Raw genomic sequence first — 16,999 nt, 5'->3', positions numbered from 1 at the left:
GCCATTTCCAAGTCTGAGCTTCCCCCGTGGGCTTGCATTCAAACATACATATTTAATATGGCTGTAATCAAAGGAAACACACAATTTTGTTTCTTCCTTTATCACCTGACATTGTCTCATAAGCTTTTCCCACTTGACTACATAGACTCAGCAATCACTTTTTCAGTGGCTTCATTCACCCAGATTAATTAACTCCTGCCACTGGTACGGGACATTTACAGCCACCAAGTTTTCACTGTTTTGGCTGATACTGCAGGAAACATCTTTTGGCCTCAGAGAGATACCCAAAAAGTCGGAGACTGTCTGAGGACTTTGAACCCTGAGCTCCTGCCCTCCCCAAGCTCTTCTCTCAGCCCCACCTGCCCTCTGCTCTGGTTCCTGGTTCTGCCCTGGCCTCTCTCAAGTCCTAAGGCAAAGCTGAGTCCTTGCCTGACAGTGTCTTGTAAAGGCTTCGAGCCTCAAAGCAGCCTCAGAACAGCCTCAGAGAAGCTCATAGGGAAAAGGGCTGAAGAGAGCTTCCTTGAGGACCCCCTAGCTCCTCCTGAGAACAGATGCATTTATGCTCCATATCCCTAACTCAGAAATTTCTTCTAAAATCTAATCCCAAATCCCCTTTTGTCTTCTTTCTTCATAGGACGTAAACTTTTTTGGTCACAGACCTGTGAGAATTTCTCCAAAAAGTATAGGAAGGCATAATATTGTGTTTACGATTTCACCAGGTTCTTGAACTCCTTAAGCCTGTCTGTGTCAGGTTAAGGATACAGCCTAGGGTGACATTATCTCTTTCTACCCCTCTTGGCTGCCTTCCATTGCCTTCACTGGATACAATTCCACAAGCACCTCTTTTTCAACCTTGGGCCATGATATATTCTATCCATTCACCTGCCAGTCACTGGAGGTTTCAATAATGTAATAGACGCATGGCTGAGGTAGATGGGGGCTGGGGAGTGCGGGTTGAAATTCGATGAGCTGAGTTCAAGTTATGCTTCCCTACTTGTTGGCAGTGAGACCTTGGGTCAGTCATGTAACCTCCCGGAGCCTTAGTTTCCTCACCAGAAAAATGGGAGCAATTAACCTGTACTTAGCAGGAGTATTGGAAGATTCCGTTTGTGAACGCGAGGGATACGCTGTAAAGCACCTATGAAAGTCCCCCGCCTGGAACCACTTTCGAAAACCTTCGAAGCTCCCCCCTAGGTAATGTTTTTGAATGCTTTTCCTATTCATATGGGGTGGGGCTTGTCCCACACTGCCCCACCAGGACCCTCCGCTCTAACTATACCCACAAGAGCCAGGCCCAGGTGAGCCCACACCTCAGACCCCGGGCAGGGAGGTCACACTCGAGACTCCGACCGCGCCCACTCCGGAGCCGCGAGGACCCTCCTCCTCTCTTCTGCACCCCTCACCCTCCCATCCAGACTCGAGCATGCCCACCCACCCAGCCTGTCTTCCCTGCTTCCCCAGCGCACGCGCGCAGCGGGGCACTCACAAGGCGGCCCCCAGCGCATCGTGCGGGCCGCCACAGCTGGAACTCGGCCCCAGCGCGGCCCGGCGGGTTGGGCTCCCCGCCGCCCCCCAGGCCCCGCAGGTAGAGGAGCGGGGCGGGGTGGGAGAGCCGGAGCGCCGACGGGGCGGGGCCCGCGGGGTGGGGGCTGGGGCCTGACGGCCGGGCCGGGCGGCGGAGCTACAGGGGACAGAGCGCGGGAGGCGCGTGGAGCCAGCCGCAGTTGGAGCCCGAGCCCGAGCCCGCGCCGCCATGCCCCTGGCCTTCTGCGGCAGCGAGAACCACTCGGCCGCCTACCGGGTGGACCAGGGCGTCCTCAACAACGGTTGCTTCGTGGACGCGCTCAACGTGGTGCCGCACGTCTTCCTGCTCTTCATCACCTTCCCCATCCTCTTCATCGGTGAGCACGCGGGGCGAGCAGCGGAGGAAGGGAGGACGGAGGTCGGGAGGGAGGAGGAGGAGGCGCTGCGCGCCGCAGCGCTCCGCGTCCCCTTGCGGCCAGGCGACCGCCGCTCGCCTCCCTCTTGGGGTCCCCTGCTCTGCGTTATGCCCCGCGGTGCCGGCGCTCGCACACCCGCACAGCCCTCACTCCCGGGGTGTCCCTGAAACCGCACGCACCACAAGGGAAGCTCCTGACCCAGGGGGCCCCCAAGTTTTGCCACCGCAGGGCCAGAGCTGGGGTGGAGAAAGGGGAAAGCAGGGGTCTCTGTACGCGCTGGAAAGGTCGGGAGGGGGTCGGGCTGTAACCTCAGAGGCGCTGTGTAGGGAGCCGGGCCACCCCTCCCCCAAGGCACCCTTCTCGTCAGCCGCAGCTGGGCCCAGGGAGGAGTGCAGCCTGTGCCTCAGAGGCTGGGCTGGAGGCCCTGCGAACCCTGTGCTTCCCAGGGGCTGAGCCTGACAGTGGTCAGTAGCCTCCGGCAATCCTGGGCTTCCACTCGCCCCGATCGAGAAGAGGCTCCGCTTCCCCAGCTAACTCCACCGCGGCGCGCGCGTCTCCGGAGCGCAATTTCTCGCGCTCGGGGCAGAGCCGATCCGACTTAGCAGCGACCCGGACGGAGGCCACCAGCGCCCCTGTTTGAAAGCCCTCTGCAGAGTTCGGCGTCACCGCCCAGACAGTCGTGTGTGCCTCTTTCCTAGGGTCCCCTTTATCTCTCTCCAAGACCTCGAATTTCCCAAGCTAGCTAGCGCTGTCAACTCATAGGGTGTTCCCTGCCTCCCCCAAAACGTGTTAATTTGCTCTAAGTAAGAAAAAAAAGCAAATCTTAAGATTCATATACAGCTTTTGAGAAGAAAGGAAAAATTGCTACAAAATTAAAAAGAGGAGGATGCTGCAGAAGCAAAAAGTTGCTAGTTGTTGACAAAGACAGCTAGAAATAGGAAGAAAGCTTATGCTCACATGTGTATCAAAAATTGTACCAGAATTTACACTGTTGCTCTCAACCAAACGGTTTATTTACGCGGTTATTTGTCACACAAGATGTCCGCATATAAAATGGGTACCTGCACATGTGGGCCTCTGTGGGTCCGGGGTTTCATGCAAGGACATTTAGTTCATGTGTACCAGACTGGGGCATTGTCTTGGGTACACTCCTCATCCCCACCATGGACCCAATGCCTAAGCACCCCCCTGGGGTTCACGAAACCTCCTCCAGGTGAGCCAGGCTTCCCACCTCTTCCTGTCTCTCCTTGCAGGATGGGGCAGTCAGAGCTCCAAGGTGCACATCCACCACAGCACATGGCTCCACTTCCCGGGGCACAACCTGCGCTGGATCCTGACCTTCATGCTGCTCTTCGTCCTGGTGTGTGAGATCGCGGAGGGCATCCTGTCTGATGGGTGAGTGACTGTCAGAGGACCCAGGAGAGTGGGTCTACTCAAGGGTGCTTCCTAAAAGGTCCAGGGAGACCCCAGCTCAGCTGCATTCCATGAGCCAATATCGTTTCATTTGCTAATAAATCCAGCAACTGTTTACCCAACATCTGTGTGCCAGCCTCTCTGTGCCAGGCACTGGACAGTGAGAACCAGGCCCTGCTCTCAGTGCAGCAGGGTGGAGGGAACCCAGATCTGCACACCAAGACCTGGTGAAATAATCCTAGAGCCTATTAGAGTGGATATGCCCAGCCTCTCCCACAAGCTGCTGGGGTTACCTTCTTGGAGGGAAAAAAATCACTCTTGCTTAAGATCTTTCCTTGGTTCCCGGTTGTTTACAAGGTCCTAAGTCCTCAGCCTGGCATCCAGGTTCCTCACAGTCGGCCCTCCCTCTCTCTAGCCTCATTCCTAAGGGCCTTCTCCCCATGCCCACCTTGCCTCTGGGCCTCACAGCATACTCTTCACACTTCTGCCACAGCACAGATCATACTGTATGTTAACATTTATATCTATTTGCAAACTGTCTCCCCCCTAAGTCAGAAAGGCCTCAGAGTTGGAATCTGCATTTCATTCATCTTTGTATTCACAGTGCAAGGCACATGAGACAGCTCCATAGACCCTTAGTGACTCCTTAAGAGAATAAATGAAATAACGTTACAAGTAAGTACTATGGGAAGATAAAGGAAGGTAGAGTTGGGCAAGCTTCATGGTTGAGGGGACTTCTGAGCAGAATCTGGAAGGATGACTAGGGTTCTGACAGGCAGAGGAGTTCCAGAGAGGGAGGGCCAGTGGGGAGTCGTGAGAAAGGTACCACGGGCGAGTGGGGAGGGGTGGGAGGGGAAGCAGGCAGGGTGGGAGCAGTGCAGCAGTGCAGCGGGGCTGAAGCATGAAACACGTGGGAGCGATGGAGGCTGAGATTTGGAAACTGGGGGCATCTGCAGGAAGGCTTCACATGCCAGGCTGAGTGTTTGGGTTGAATTTTGTAGGCAGTTTGGAAGAGAAGAGATGTAATCAGCGCAGCACTTTTAGGTGAGAACTTGAGGGCAGGATGGAAGCAGGGAGAGGCTGGAGGTAGAAACAGCACTCAGGAGTGATTGCAGTAGTCTAGGTGAGAGATAACTGCAGCCAAAAGCGGTGTGTCAGCAGTTGGGGGTGCAGATGAGGAGGAGGTGAAGCAGCCATCTCACTAAGGAAGAATGGAAGGATCGGCAAGGCTCAGTGACTGCCTGGGTGAAGGGGTGGTAGAGGGTGGTGGCTTAAATACTTGAGGTCCAATCCCTCTGAGCTGGAATCAGACTATGCCCAGATTCCACTCCTGCCAGCCCTGGCTCCTGCAGCTGGGTGGCAGGAGGATGGGATCCTCACCCCCACCAACACACACACTCCCTCACCCTCCCACTCCCAATGTCCCTGCATCCTGGCTTCAGCAGTAATCTCTGTGGTAACTGCTTGCCTTGGGCCTCCTCCTGACTATCAAAGCCCTCAGATGAGCAGGACCAGAATGCATACTGCCACATAACTAGCAGGTGACAAGTCTGCCTCCCGCCTTCCATCCCAACACCCCTTCCAAAGCAGTACAGATGCTAGAGACAGGAGGGATGCCTTGTGAGCCCTCCGGCCAGAACATACGCACCGGGCTGTAATGAACAAAGCGACAGAGGGGAAAATACCCTTCCTGCAGAGAAGGTAGACCTGGGTCTTTGCTAGCATTTCTGCTATGCCACGTACCAGCTGTGGGACTTTGGACAAGTCACCCAGCCCTTCTGGGTCTCACTTTCTCTACCTGTGAAATGAGCATCATAATCCCTGCCTTGCCTGCTTCATAGGGCAGTGGCGGATGAAATTAGAGCATAGACAGGGTGCAGAGTGCAGAGTGGCAGAGCCCTGGGCAGCTAGTATATTCCCAGAATGTGGGAGACTGGATAGAATACGGTTGGGGACTCCGTCCTGCTGGCTGTCCAGCAGCCCCTTCTGTGTGGGGCAACACCTGTATCCCAAACCTCTCCAGCTCAGTGCAAATCGCCATCTCCTCCCCAGAGAGCAGGTCAGCTCCTCAATAAGCAGTTATCTGGTATTTGCTGGTTTCCATCTGTGGCCTACACCCCTGGGCAGGGGAGCATGAAGGAGGATGGGAAGGGGAACAGACATGAGGAGAAGCCACAGTCCCTGTCCTGGGTTGGCAGACTTGCCGGAAGTGTACGGGGCAGATGAGAGAGGGGGGCCGTTAAAGCAGTGGCCTTCAAACTTGAGTTTAGTTTAAGGTAAGCCTCATTTAGTGATTAATTAAGGCATCTAACCTGTAGGGCTTCTTGTCTTCCTTTAAGTATTATTTCTCTGTGATGCTCTGAATTCAGAACAACCAAAGCACTATAGGTTATTTAGAAATTTTTTTTAAATATAGAATGTTTTCCCAGACCACCATACACTGGAAAAAAGCCATATATAAAACTTTTACCTAATTTCTTACCTAAGTCAGTGTATATTATTCAGTAAAGCAGCCTAAATCTATTTAAGTCTTGTCATAAAATACTTATTTCAATTATGGTTATTCACTGTCTTATTTCATCTTATAAAATGTTTATCATTTCTACCTTCTACTGCAAAAAAAATGAATGTACTTAAACTTATGAAATAACATTTTAGATGTCACTTAAAAATGTATGCAGGAGTACAGAGTTTTTCAAAATTATTTCAAGGAGTACAGAGGTAAGAGTTTTGAAGACCTCCTGGACAGGGTGTTGGTTGTTTCCAGTGCCCCCACTAGTGACTGCCTTGTACCTCCTGTAACAGTGCGAAGACCTTGCACTGAGACTATCCACTAATCAAGCTTGAAGAATATCAACGTGTACAGTCTCATTTAACAAGAAATCTGGAGGCCACCTTTTTTAGTTGGTGTGGTGGCTTAGTAATGGCATCAGGAACCCAGCTTCTCCACATCTTTCTATACCATACTCTGTGTGTCCACCATATCTTCTCTTATGGTTACAAGATGGCTGCCCAACTCCAGGCATCAACTAAGCAAGGAAAAAGGGAGCATGCTGCCCACAAGCCTCTTCTTTATGCAGGAGATCATCTTCTACAGACATTCCTTACATCTCATTGACCAGAATTGGGTTATATGGCCACTCTTAAACCAATCACTGACAAAGAAGTGTGCAATTGCATGGCTGCTTGAACCAATCACCATCCATTCCCTGGGGCTGGGCACATTGCTGCTGGAGCAAACTTGTGGTTCTTCTAGCGAGGAAGAAGGGAAACACACTGCCTCTATGCTATATCCTAGTCCTACCAGACCACTTGGGGTCCCAACATGGCTCTCTTCATGCCCCCCACCTTCTCTGTTGAACTCCTGCTCATCCTTCAAAGTTCAGCCTTGTGCCACCTCCTCTGTGAAGCATTCCCTGCTTGCCCACCCTCCCCTGTGTGCTCTCAGCCTTCTGTCCATCTGCAATACCACTTCCCTAGACTGCCTAGTCAGACGGTTAGCTCTGAGCATGGTTGCTTCCTTCCCTACTGTCAGCTTCTCGAGGGCAGGGACTCTGCACACTGGATAGAAGGAGCAGCACAAGCAAGGGCAGCGCTGAAGCAGAAGACTGGAGGAGGCCTCCTGGGAATGGAGGGGTTCCTAACCGTAGCTTCACTAGAAAGAGCAGGCTGGGCAGTGCTGGAAAAAAGGCTTGAGGCCACATCACCTGTGCCTTTGAGTTTTGCTTTCTGTAGAAGGGAGCCTTGGAAGGGCATGATTAGGACCAGTCAAGTTGAGCCTCCTCACCAGTCGTGGGGAAGCTGAGTTCTGGGAGGGAGCTCTGGCTCCCTATGGGGCTTATCACCAGACCAGAGTCCACCTACTGAGGCCTCTGTAGGGGGATAAGCTGGTTCCAAGCCAGAAGCTTTGCAGCTGCGACTGCCAAGGTCAGCTCCCCTATGCCAGATTCTGTAAGCGTGAACCCAGAGAGAGAAGGCCATGAATTTCAAAGCCTGAACACCGAGCTCTCATAGCATGTCTGTGTGAACGCCTGGGCCCCTTAGTTCACAGGCGTGTTTGGGGTATGGGCTGGGCAGAGCTGCCAGCATATGGTATGGAACTATATGGCATGTGTGTTCTGGAGGCCCCACTGTGTGCTGTGCCCTAAGCACGAGGCCTGGGTTACTCTGTTAGGGTATGACGCAGCTCATCTACATTTTCTCTCTCTCCCTCTCCCTCTCTCTCTCTCTCTCTGTCTCTCTTGCCCTTATCTCAGGGTGACCGAGTCCCGCCATCTCCACCTGTACATGCCAGCCGGGATGGCGTTCATGGCTGCTGTCACCTCTGTGATCTACTATCACAACATTGAGACCTCCAACTTCCCCAAGCTGCTGATTGGTAGGGAAAGGGGAGGAGTGGGAAACGGGGAGGGATAGGTACTTCCATTTGTTCCTTCAGATAATGTTTGCTGAGGACTTACTATGTGCCAGGTACTGTTCTAAGTGCTAGAAGTTCAGAATTAGAGAAGAAAAATTCTTGCCATTGTGGAGCTTCCAGTCTGGTGGAGGAGACGTACAAGCAAATACAGTGAACAGACAAGCAAACAAATAAGTAGTGATGATGCTATGAAGAACATAGAGCTGGGTAAGGGGTAGAGAGTGAAGGCCGTGTTGCTGTCTGTATAGGATGCTCAGAGGAGGTCTCTGATAAGAGTGAGCATGCAGAGATTTGGGGGTAGATGTTTCCATGCAAATGGCACAGCAAGTGCAAAGGCCTTCTGATAGGAACAAACTTGGCAAAGAGGCTAGTATGGGCGAAGGCAAATGAGCAAAGGGAAGAATGGTAGGACATGAGGAGAGGAACAAGGAAGACTCCTAGGCTTTGGGCCAGAGTACATGGGTGAACAGTGGTATTAGTAACTGACATGGCCAAGGAGCAGGAGTTGGGGTGTTTAGGCCACAGTTGAGTTTGAAACAGCCAGCTCAAGTGTCAGGCGGTCAGTTAGATAAACAAGCTGGGTGTTCCAGAGGAGGTCTAAGATAGTCATGGCTTTATAGGTGGCATCTTGAGCCCAAATGAGGTAACCTGGAGGAAAGAGAAGGGCCCCAGGACCAGAGCCTGTGGTTTGCCAACATTTAGGAGTGCCCGCTTAGACCTTCTGACACCATGTGGCCGGGGTCCCAGTCAGAAACAACGGTGATGGCTGTTGACATTTACTGAGTGTGTACTGTGTGCCAGGCTCAATGCTAAGCTTCCTCCATGCATTATCTCACTTAACCCCCACACTCTCCCTCTTGTACTGTTGCTATCCCCATTTTACAGATGTGAACACTGAGACTCAGAGAGGTTACAGATAATAACAATGAACGCTCATTTAGCACCTGCTATGTGTCAGGCACGATCCTAAGCATTTTACATATATTAACTCATTTAATCCTTACAACTCTATGAGGTAGGTACCATTATTATTTCCCTTTTATAGATCAGGAGACCGAGGCTCAGAAGTTAAGTGGTTTGCGCTAGTCTCCCCAGCTAGTCAAGGGCCAGAGCCAAGTTTTTTTTGTTTTTTTTTTTTAATATTTATTTATTTATTTGGCTGCACTGGGTCTTAGTTGTGGCATGCGGGATCTTTCATTGCAGCACGCAGGCTTCTTTCTAGTTGTGGCGCACGGGCTCAGTAGTCGTGGTGCGCGGGCCCTCCAGTTGTGGCGCACGGGCTTAGTTGCCCCGCGGCATGTGGGATCTTAGTTCCCTGACCAGGGATCGAACCCGCATCCCCTGCATTGGAAGGTGGATTCTAAACCGCGGGATCACCAGGGAAGTGCTCAGAACGAGGTTTAGATCCCAGGAGTCTGGCACCCAAGCAGGCTCTTAAAAAGGCTGGGACTGTGTGTCTAAGGGTCCTCAGACTGTGCTTAGGCCAGAGGTATAAATCCACAGATCTGCCTCTGTGTGGGGCTCAGTCTGCATGTCTAAGGCCAGGGCTGTACATCTGACTATTAGGCTGTGGTCAGACCATGTGTCATTAAGTCCGACTATGATTTTTAGGAATCATAGCATCTAATTGATATCTGGAGTCTGGAACTCTCTGTGCTAAGCCAGAGACAGCAGGGTGTCATGAGTGGGTAGAGGATGTTTCCCAAGCTAATCACAGGTCTACCTTCCTGTGTAAGGTGGGAGCTGGCTCCATCAGGATCATCCAGGTGATGCCCCCACCCCAGGGGCCCCCCAGTGAGTGTGGTTGGGGGACTAGGGGGCAGCAGGTGGAGAGGTGTTAAATACAGGCTTCGGAGAGCCTCCCGCGCCAGTGTCTGAAGCAGCTCCTCATGCACAGAGACCTCTCATTAACCACGAGGCCTGGCTGACCGGTGCCCCTGGAAACACCCTGTCTGGGCATCTGACGAGTTCATTTTCTCATTCTCCAGAAAGTGCATAATGTTATCTCCGCAGAGCACAAATGACCACCCATGGATGGACCAGTCCTTCTCCAAGGAACAAAGACTAAGTCCCCCCTTTGGTAGAGCTTTGCTCTCCACAAAGCCAGAAATTCTAGAACAGGGAAAAGGGAAGAGGATGCACCCCATGAGCTGCAGGGCAGCGGGTATTAGGGGAATAGTTGGCCCTTTGAGGAAGCTACTGTCCGGTCACAGGTCTGGAGTCCTGCGGAAAGGTGACCCATGATGCGGCTTACATTGTCCTGCAAAGTAACCTTGTTCCTGGACCCAGGTGAGATCAGAAGGTGTTCTGTGAGAAAGTCATGTTTGAGCTGAGAACTGCAGGATAGGTAGGAACTAACTACGAGAAGGGACAGGGGAATGCTTCAGGCAGAAGGAGCAGCGTGTGCAAAGGCCCAGAGGCAGAAGATGCAAAGCGCATTAGGAAGTCTGGGCAAAAAACAGCAGCTGAAGTGCAGAGAACAGAAGGGAGCTGAACTTTGAAGGTTGGAGTGGCAGGTGGGGCAAGACCTTGAAGGCCACACTACAGGCGTTATTCTTTATCCCAAGGGCGATGGGAAGCCGTTGAGGATTGGGATGTGTGTGTGTATGTGTTAACATATGCATAACATAAATCTTACCATTTTAACCACTTTTAAGTGTACAGTTCAGTGGCACTCAATACATTCACATTGTTGGGTAACTATCACTACCATCCATCTCCAAAACTCTTTCATCTTCCCATTAAACAATAACTGCACCCATTAAACAATAACTCCCCTCAACCCCTCGAAACCATCATTCGATAATACTTTCTGTCTCTATGAATCTGACTACATTAGGCACCTCGTATAAGTGGAATCATACACTATTTTGTCCATTTGTGACTGGTTCATTTAACTTATTATATTCTCAGGTTTCACCCATGTTGTAGCATGTGTCAGAATGTTCTTCCTTTTTAAGGGTGAATGATATTCCATTGTGTGTGTGTGTGTGTGTGTGTGTGTGTATATATATATATGTATATATATATATACACACACACACACACACACACACACACACCCCGTATTTTGTTTATCCATTCATCCATCAATGGGCAGTTGGGTTGCTTCCACCTTTTGGCTATTAAAAATAATGCTGCTATGAACACGGGTCTGTTGAGATCATATTTGATTAAATGTATTGCTCTACGGAGGCTAGGTTGGAGGAGGGCAAGAGGGGAAGTGGGGAAACCATGAGAAAGCTCTTAAGGTGGTCCAGGGGAGACATGATGGTGACCTGACCCAGGTGGCCACCCAGATGGACAGAAGTGAGTGGATTCAAGATAATTAGGAGGTAAAATATAATTTGGTAATAGGTAGGATGTGGGGGTGAGGGAGAGGAAAGGGAGGGAAGAAGCAGAGGTAATGGGAATTCAGAGTTTAAAACTCACCAGCAGCCCCTGTGTTTTACTACTTTCTTTCCTTTCTCCTTTCTCTCAGACATGCACTAAGGTTTTACCGAATGCTGCTGTGTCTGGCAACAGGCTGAGGGCTCAGCACTGTAGGATGGGACTGTGGAAATAACCCCTGGGCTTAGTCCTGGGTCCACAACTAACTCCCTGTGTGACCTTGGACAAGACACTCAGGCTCTCTGAGCCTCAGTTTCCCCATCTGAACAGGAATAGTAAGTCCCTGCCTAAGGCATAGGGTTCTTATAAAGATCAAATCAAACCATATCTGTTACGTGTTAGAGGCAAGACCAATCTGAGACATATTTTCAAGTCTTGGCCCCAGGAGGAACCCTCACGAAGGTCTAAAGAGGTGCCTGGGATAGAGTCTGTTGGGAGAGTATAGGTGTGGATGCAGGGGGATGTCCCCCAGCTAGGGGATTCCTTGTGACCTGGAGATCTGACCCAGCTGAGGGACGTCATCCCAGTCTTGAGGGCTGGGACCAGAAGCGGATGCTTCTGCCCTCTATCCTAATGCTCTCACTCAGGTGGCATTTGTCCCTCCCCAGTTCAATGTCTCAACCTAGTTCCCAGCCCAGAGCCAGGCTGAGACAGACCCCAGCTTTTGTCCGCAAGAGATGCCCTGGCATTTATGTCCTGGCCCACCTAGGGATGAAGGCAGGGTGACAGTCTCCTTCCCTCTCTGTGATTCCTCTAGAGAGGAGCTCTAGGCATTTAGGCTGACCTTATATCACATATAAGATCATATATATCATATATCGCAGAGCATATGACTCTAGGGAGTGATTGGGGAAGGACTGCTTGTGCTAAAGCACCCCCTAAAGGGGGACTTAGTTACTGCTGTCTTTTGTTGTCACCAGCTGACTGTGGTTTATTGGTGGATTTGGATGGGGGTGGGTGGGAATTTACAGGATAGAATCCACAGATGGCTCCTGATGTTTAGGGTCCAAGGTCTGAAATCTGGAGATAACAAATATGTTAACAGCTGATATCCAAAGAGCACCCACTGTGTGCCAGGCTCACTGTGCTAAATGCTCTCCATACATTGCTCATGACGACTTTTGAGGTAGTACTATTATTATTCCCATTTATGGATGAAGAAACTGAAGCCTAGATGGGTTAAATGACTTACCCAAGGTCACATAGCTATTAAGTCAGAGGATCTGTGCCCAGGCGTATCTGGCTGTAGGCCCGGCTCTAACCACTATACACACTGCCTCTCAGGACTGTGACTTATTCTTTTGTATCCCCCACTCCCCAGGCTCCCTGAGGAGCATCATCATGCCGTAGTGGACTCTGGACTTGGGGGCCAGGGACCTAGGCCCTCACCCTCTCTCTGTCACTAAATTGCAGTGAGCTTGGGCACGTCACCTCCTCTCTCTGGGCCTCAGGTTCCTCATCTGTTAAATGAAAGGGCTAGATTGAAGGACCTTTAAGATCTTCCCAGCTTGGGAATTCCACAAGGAAGCCATTGTAGGGTGGAGCCTACATGCACAGGCTCTGGCACTAGGCTAGTCCACTTAATGGCTGTGTGACCTTAGATCAGTTACCAAACCTTTCTGAGCCTCGATTCCTTTGTCTGTTAAACTGAGCATGACGGCAGCACTTCCTTCACAAGGCTAATGTAAGAAATAAATGAGATAAATATGTTTAAAGTGCTTATTTGGTATGGTGCCTATAACTTAGTTAAATTCAAGAAATAATTCCACTATTTTTCTTCTTATTTATTGTAAAGGGAAATTTGGCTGACCACTTGACTTCAAGATGATTATTATTTTTGAACATGCCTATCATGAATGTTTTAATGTATGCACAATCGTCTCAAAATTACACACTCATATATTCACACACACGGACACCCCTTTACTCAGAAATGTGCATACTCACACCCATAACACTTGCTTGTCCACACACACACCTCTTCCCTGACACACTTATTTTCTGTCCTCTTCCACACAGTTGCACACACACACATGAATACGTGCACACACATCCTCCGTGCTCTCTTGTCTCTCCTCGGCAGCCCTGCTAGTCTACTGGACCTTGGCCTTCATCACCAAGACTATCAAGTTTGTCAAGTTCTACGACCACGACATCGGCTTCTCGCAGCTGCGCTTCTGCCTCACGGGGCTGCTGGTGATCCTCTACGGGATGCTACTCCTCGTGGAGGTCAACGTCATCAGGGTGAGGGTAAGCAAGCCACTCCTGGGCTGCCACCCACCTGAGGACACACCTGGGCCAGGGCGGGGCTTCTGACCTGTGTCCTGTGCCTGGGTGTGGGTCCGCACCCTCTTCTTAGCCAAGCCCTAGAGGGAGTCAGCTTCTTTTACCTACTCCCAAAAGGAGAGTTGAGGCCAGTGGGAAAAGTTTCAGGAGGAACATTCCATCCGGCTTAGCTGCCCTCTACCCCAGGCTCCCAGGGGGAGAGGAAGTGACAGCTGAGGCTGTAGGATTCTGGGTTTAATCCCACAGAGAGGAAATAAAAGCTTCAGGTACTGGCTTCTCTAAGTTTGTTTGATTTTTTTTTTTCTTTTTGAGGTCAGGGAGACATTTTAATGTATTCATATAGTTACACATGAATGAGTAAATGTGGTAAATGTGGCTGCATACATGTCTTTTGTTTTTTTTATCATTTTTGCTTGCTCCCTTTCCCTCTCTGAGAGTCATACCCTCCCCTCCCCCAACCTTTCTCTCCCCAGGTAACCCAGATTAACAGCCTAGTATGTGTCCTTCCATTCTTTGCTTTTATTAATATAATACCACATACTTGTATCTGTTAAGAATTTCTTCTCAACACATATAAGTATTGTTTTTTTCTTTCAATATTCGTTTTCTAAAAATGGGATCATATTATACATAGTTTTTCACAGCTTGCTTTTCTCATCTAACAGATATCCCTTGGGACTCCCTCCAAGTCTGATATGGTTAATTTAGCTTCCTTAATGGCTGCATAATATTCCATCGTGTGGATGAGCCATAATTTATTCAGCCATTACCCTAGTGATGGGCATTCACTTTGTTGCCAACTTTTTACCTTCATAAATAATGGCATATTCAACATACCTATATCTTTATGTATTGCTGCTTTTATTTCTATGGGAGAGAATCCAAGGAGTGGAGTTACTGGCTCAAAGGGTCTGTGTATTTTAAATGTTAATTGATGCTACAGATTACCTTCCAGAAATGCTGTAACCTACCAGCAATGAATCAGAAAGCGCTTTCCCTTTCTCCAACCAGCAAGGAGGGCTATAGCCATTTCTAATTTGCGCCAGTCTGATGAGCAAAAAGTGCTACTTTAATCTGCATTCTCTGACTCCTCTGCTTTAGTTGGTGATTTGCAGGCTATAGAGGCTTCTATATTCCCTACCTCCACTGACCCTCACATGATCCCCTTTTTAGATGAGGAGACACTTTAGATGAGATGTGTCCAAAGACGCCTTGCTAGTAAGCGGAGGAGGCAGGATGCAAACCCAGGTCTGTGTGGCAAACCCTACATGAAACACAATGGCATCTTCAGAATTGTAGGAGAAGATGGTATATGGGAGATTCCTGCTCCTCCCCAACCCAACCCACCCCAGGGGATTCAGAGTGGCCCTCGATGAAGAGTTATGAGTCAGGAGGCCCTGGCACTGGTAGCCAAGAGGAGTTGGGGGATCCTTTTCCTGGGAATAGGCAAACGATGGCCCCATCTATTAGAGGTCAAGGGTGGGATGTCACAACCCCAGATCTTTGCTGAAGCAGAATGGAGGGTGGTGAGAAGTTGCACTTACCCATCCCCAGTGACCCATGTGCCCTACAGAGATACATCTTCTTCAAGATGCCGAGGGAAGTGAAGCCCCCAGAGGACCTGCAGGACCTGGGGGTGCGCTTCCTGCAGCCCTTCGTGAACCTGCTGTCCAAAGGCACCTACTGGTGGATGAACGCCTTCATCAAGACTGCCCACAAGAAGCCCATTGATCTCCGAGCCATTGGAAAGCTGCCCATCGCCATGAGGGCCCTCACCAACTACCAGCGGCTCTGCGAGGCCTTCGATGCCCAGGCGGTCAGTGGGGGCATGGCCACACCATCCATTCCCTGCCCTCTGGTTTAGAGTCACAGATGGGGACATCAGAAAGTATCAGGTCAAACCCTTGATGGGACAGTGGGGAAACTGAGTCCCAGTGAGAGGGAGAGGCTTGCCCTAAGTCACACAGTGAACCAGGGACAAGTCCAAGACCAAAGACTCATAGGACAGTCACAGCTGGAATGGCCCTCACAGTTTAGCTCATCTGGTCTAACACTTTCATTGTCCATGTGGGGAAACTGAGGCCCTGAAGGGAGGTACTGATTTCCCATGCCCTGTGCTCTTCCTTTTGGAGCTCAGTGACTGTAAAGGTGGGAATTTTCACCCATTTGGAGAGCAGGGGCATTAGTAGCCTGATCCTTACAATAACTCTATGATTTGGGCCAGGCAGACATCTCTCCAAATCACTGATGAGGAAACTGAGGCCCTGAGAAAGGCTGTGACCTCCCCAGAGCTGGCCCACAGCTGGTGGGTAGTAGAGCCAGTTGCCTGACTCCCAGTCCAGTGCTCCTTCGCTGCTTCTGCCCTAGCATCAAGGGGAGACACTGAGGCAGACACAGTGGCACTGGACTGGCATATGTTACTCCCTCATTACAGTGCTCTGCTCACCACGTAGTCCCTGACCAGCTGTGTGACCTTGATCCATCATCTGGCCTCAGTTTCCCCATCTGGACCATGTTGGGTCCCCGTATGGACCCACACAACCACACACTTGGTGGTTCCATAATTTCTTCCTGGAGTTCACCTTTTTGCAGCAGATGCCACTGGGTTTCCCCAGGCAGCAGGAGCCAGGAGCTCCCTGGGAGGCTGGGCCCTGCTGTGAATGGGCCCTCAGCCACTCTGACCTGGCCATGGGTCTCTCTGGGCAGCGGAAGGACATGCAAAGCACACAGGGTGCCCGGGCCATCTGGCAGGCCCTCTGCCATGCCTTCGGGAGGCGCCTGGTCCTCAGCAGCACTTTCCGCATCTTGGCTGACCTGCTGGGCTTCGCCGGGCCACTGTGCATCTTTGGAATCGTGGACCACCTCGGGAAGGAGAATCACGTCTTCCAGCCCAAGGTAGGCCACCCAGGGGTAGAGCAGGGCACCCTTTGCGAGGTTTTCACTCACGGGTGAGAAAGGGCAAGAGGCCGATGTGTGTGATCTGTGGCTACACCGGGGCAGCTCCTTACCATGCACAGACCCTTAGCCATATCCCCCTCTAGGAGATGCTCTGCATCTGGTCAACAGAAATGTTAGAAGGCAAGCTTGTGCCCCTAGAGGATTTATGGCACTCTGCTCTTTTCACCATACCATAATCACCATAATACCTCTCTCAGTTATGTCATCATTCAGAAAGTTGCAGGAAGTGCATTTGTTTATCCAGTGTCTAGAGCTTCTATTTGTTAGCTTTTAGTTCATGTCATCTTAACAAACTCTAAATAACTTTTCGCGAATCTATCTTCTTCAGTTTTGTATATGCACAGCACTCAATGTTCTGCAGGGCCATTTTGGTGGCTGCTGTTGGGGGGAGGAGAGTGGGAAACCTCCGTGTGTAGGGCTTTTTCTCCCTCCACTCCAAATTTTATTAAAAGCTGCCCCAGTTTTATTAATATGTTAGACTTGCCCATTAAAATTTCTTTTTAAAAAAGAGTTCCATGTCTTAAAAATATTTGAAACCCATTGGACTAGATGATATCCAATGGCCTTTCCAGCTCTAAAGATGCTACAGACTGAA

The 16,999-nt window shown here is 50.4% G+C and overlaps 1 protein-coding gene across 1 annotated transcript in view; it reads left to right on the top strand.

Annotated features, from left to right (window-relative positions):
• Window positions 1-1,704: 1,704 nt before the first annotated feature.
• Window positions 1,705-16,999, top strand: part of ABCC8 (ATP binding cassette subfamily C member 8) — a 75,181-nt gene continuing 59,886 nt past the window's right edge. The window contains exons 1-6 of the mRNA XM_061203093.1: window positions 1,705-1,901; window positions 3,194-3,335; window positions 7,610-7,731; window positions 13,244-13,410; window positions 15,020-15,262; window positions 16,153-16,341. Of these exons, the coding sequence (XP_061059076.1) occupies window positions 1,754-1,901; window positions 3,194-3,335; window positions 7,610-7,731; window positions 13,244-13,410; window positions 15,020-15,262; window positions 16,153-16,341 (1,011 nt within the window). The 5' untranslated portion in view covers window positions 1,705-1,753. The remainder of the gene's footprint in view (window positions 1,902-3,193; window positions 3,336-7,609; window positions 7,732-13,243; window positions 13,411-15,019; window positions 15,263-16,152; window positions 16,342-16,999) is intronic.

Source organism: Eubalaena glacialis, chromosome 10 (genome assembly GCF_028564815.1).
Source record: "Eubalaena glacialis isolate mEubGla1 chromosome 10, mEubGla1.1.hap2.+ XY, whole genome shotgun sequence".
In the NCBI taxonomy this organism is placed as follows: Eukaryota; Metazoa; Chordata; class Mammalia; order Artiodactyla; family Balaenidae; genus Eubalaena; species Eubalaena glacialis.
The sequence above is the reverse complement of the archived record's forward strand: the minus strand, read 5'-3'. Positions and strand labels throughout refer to the sequence as shown.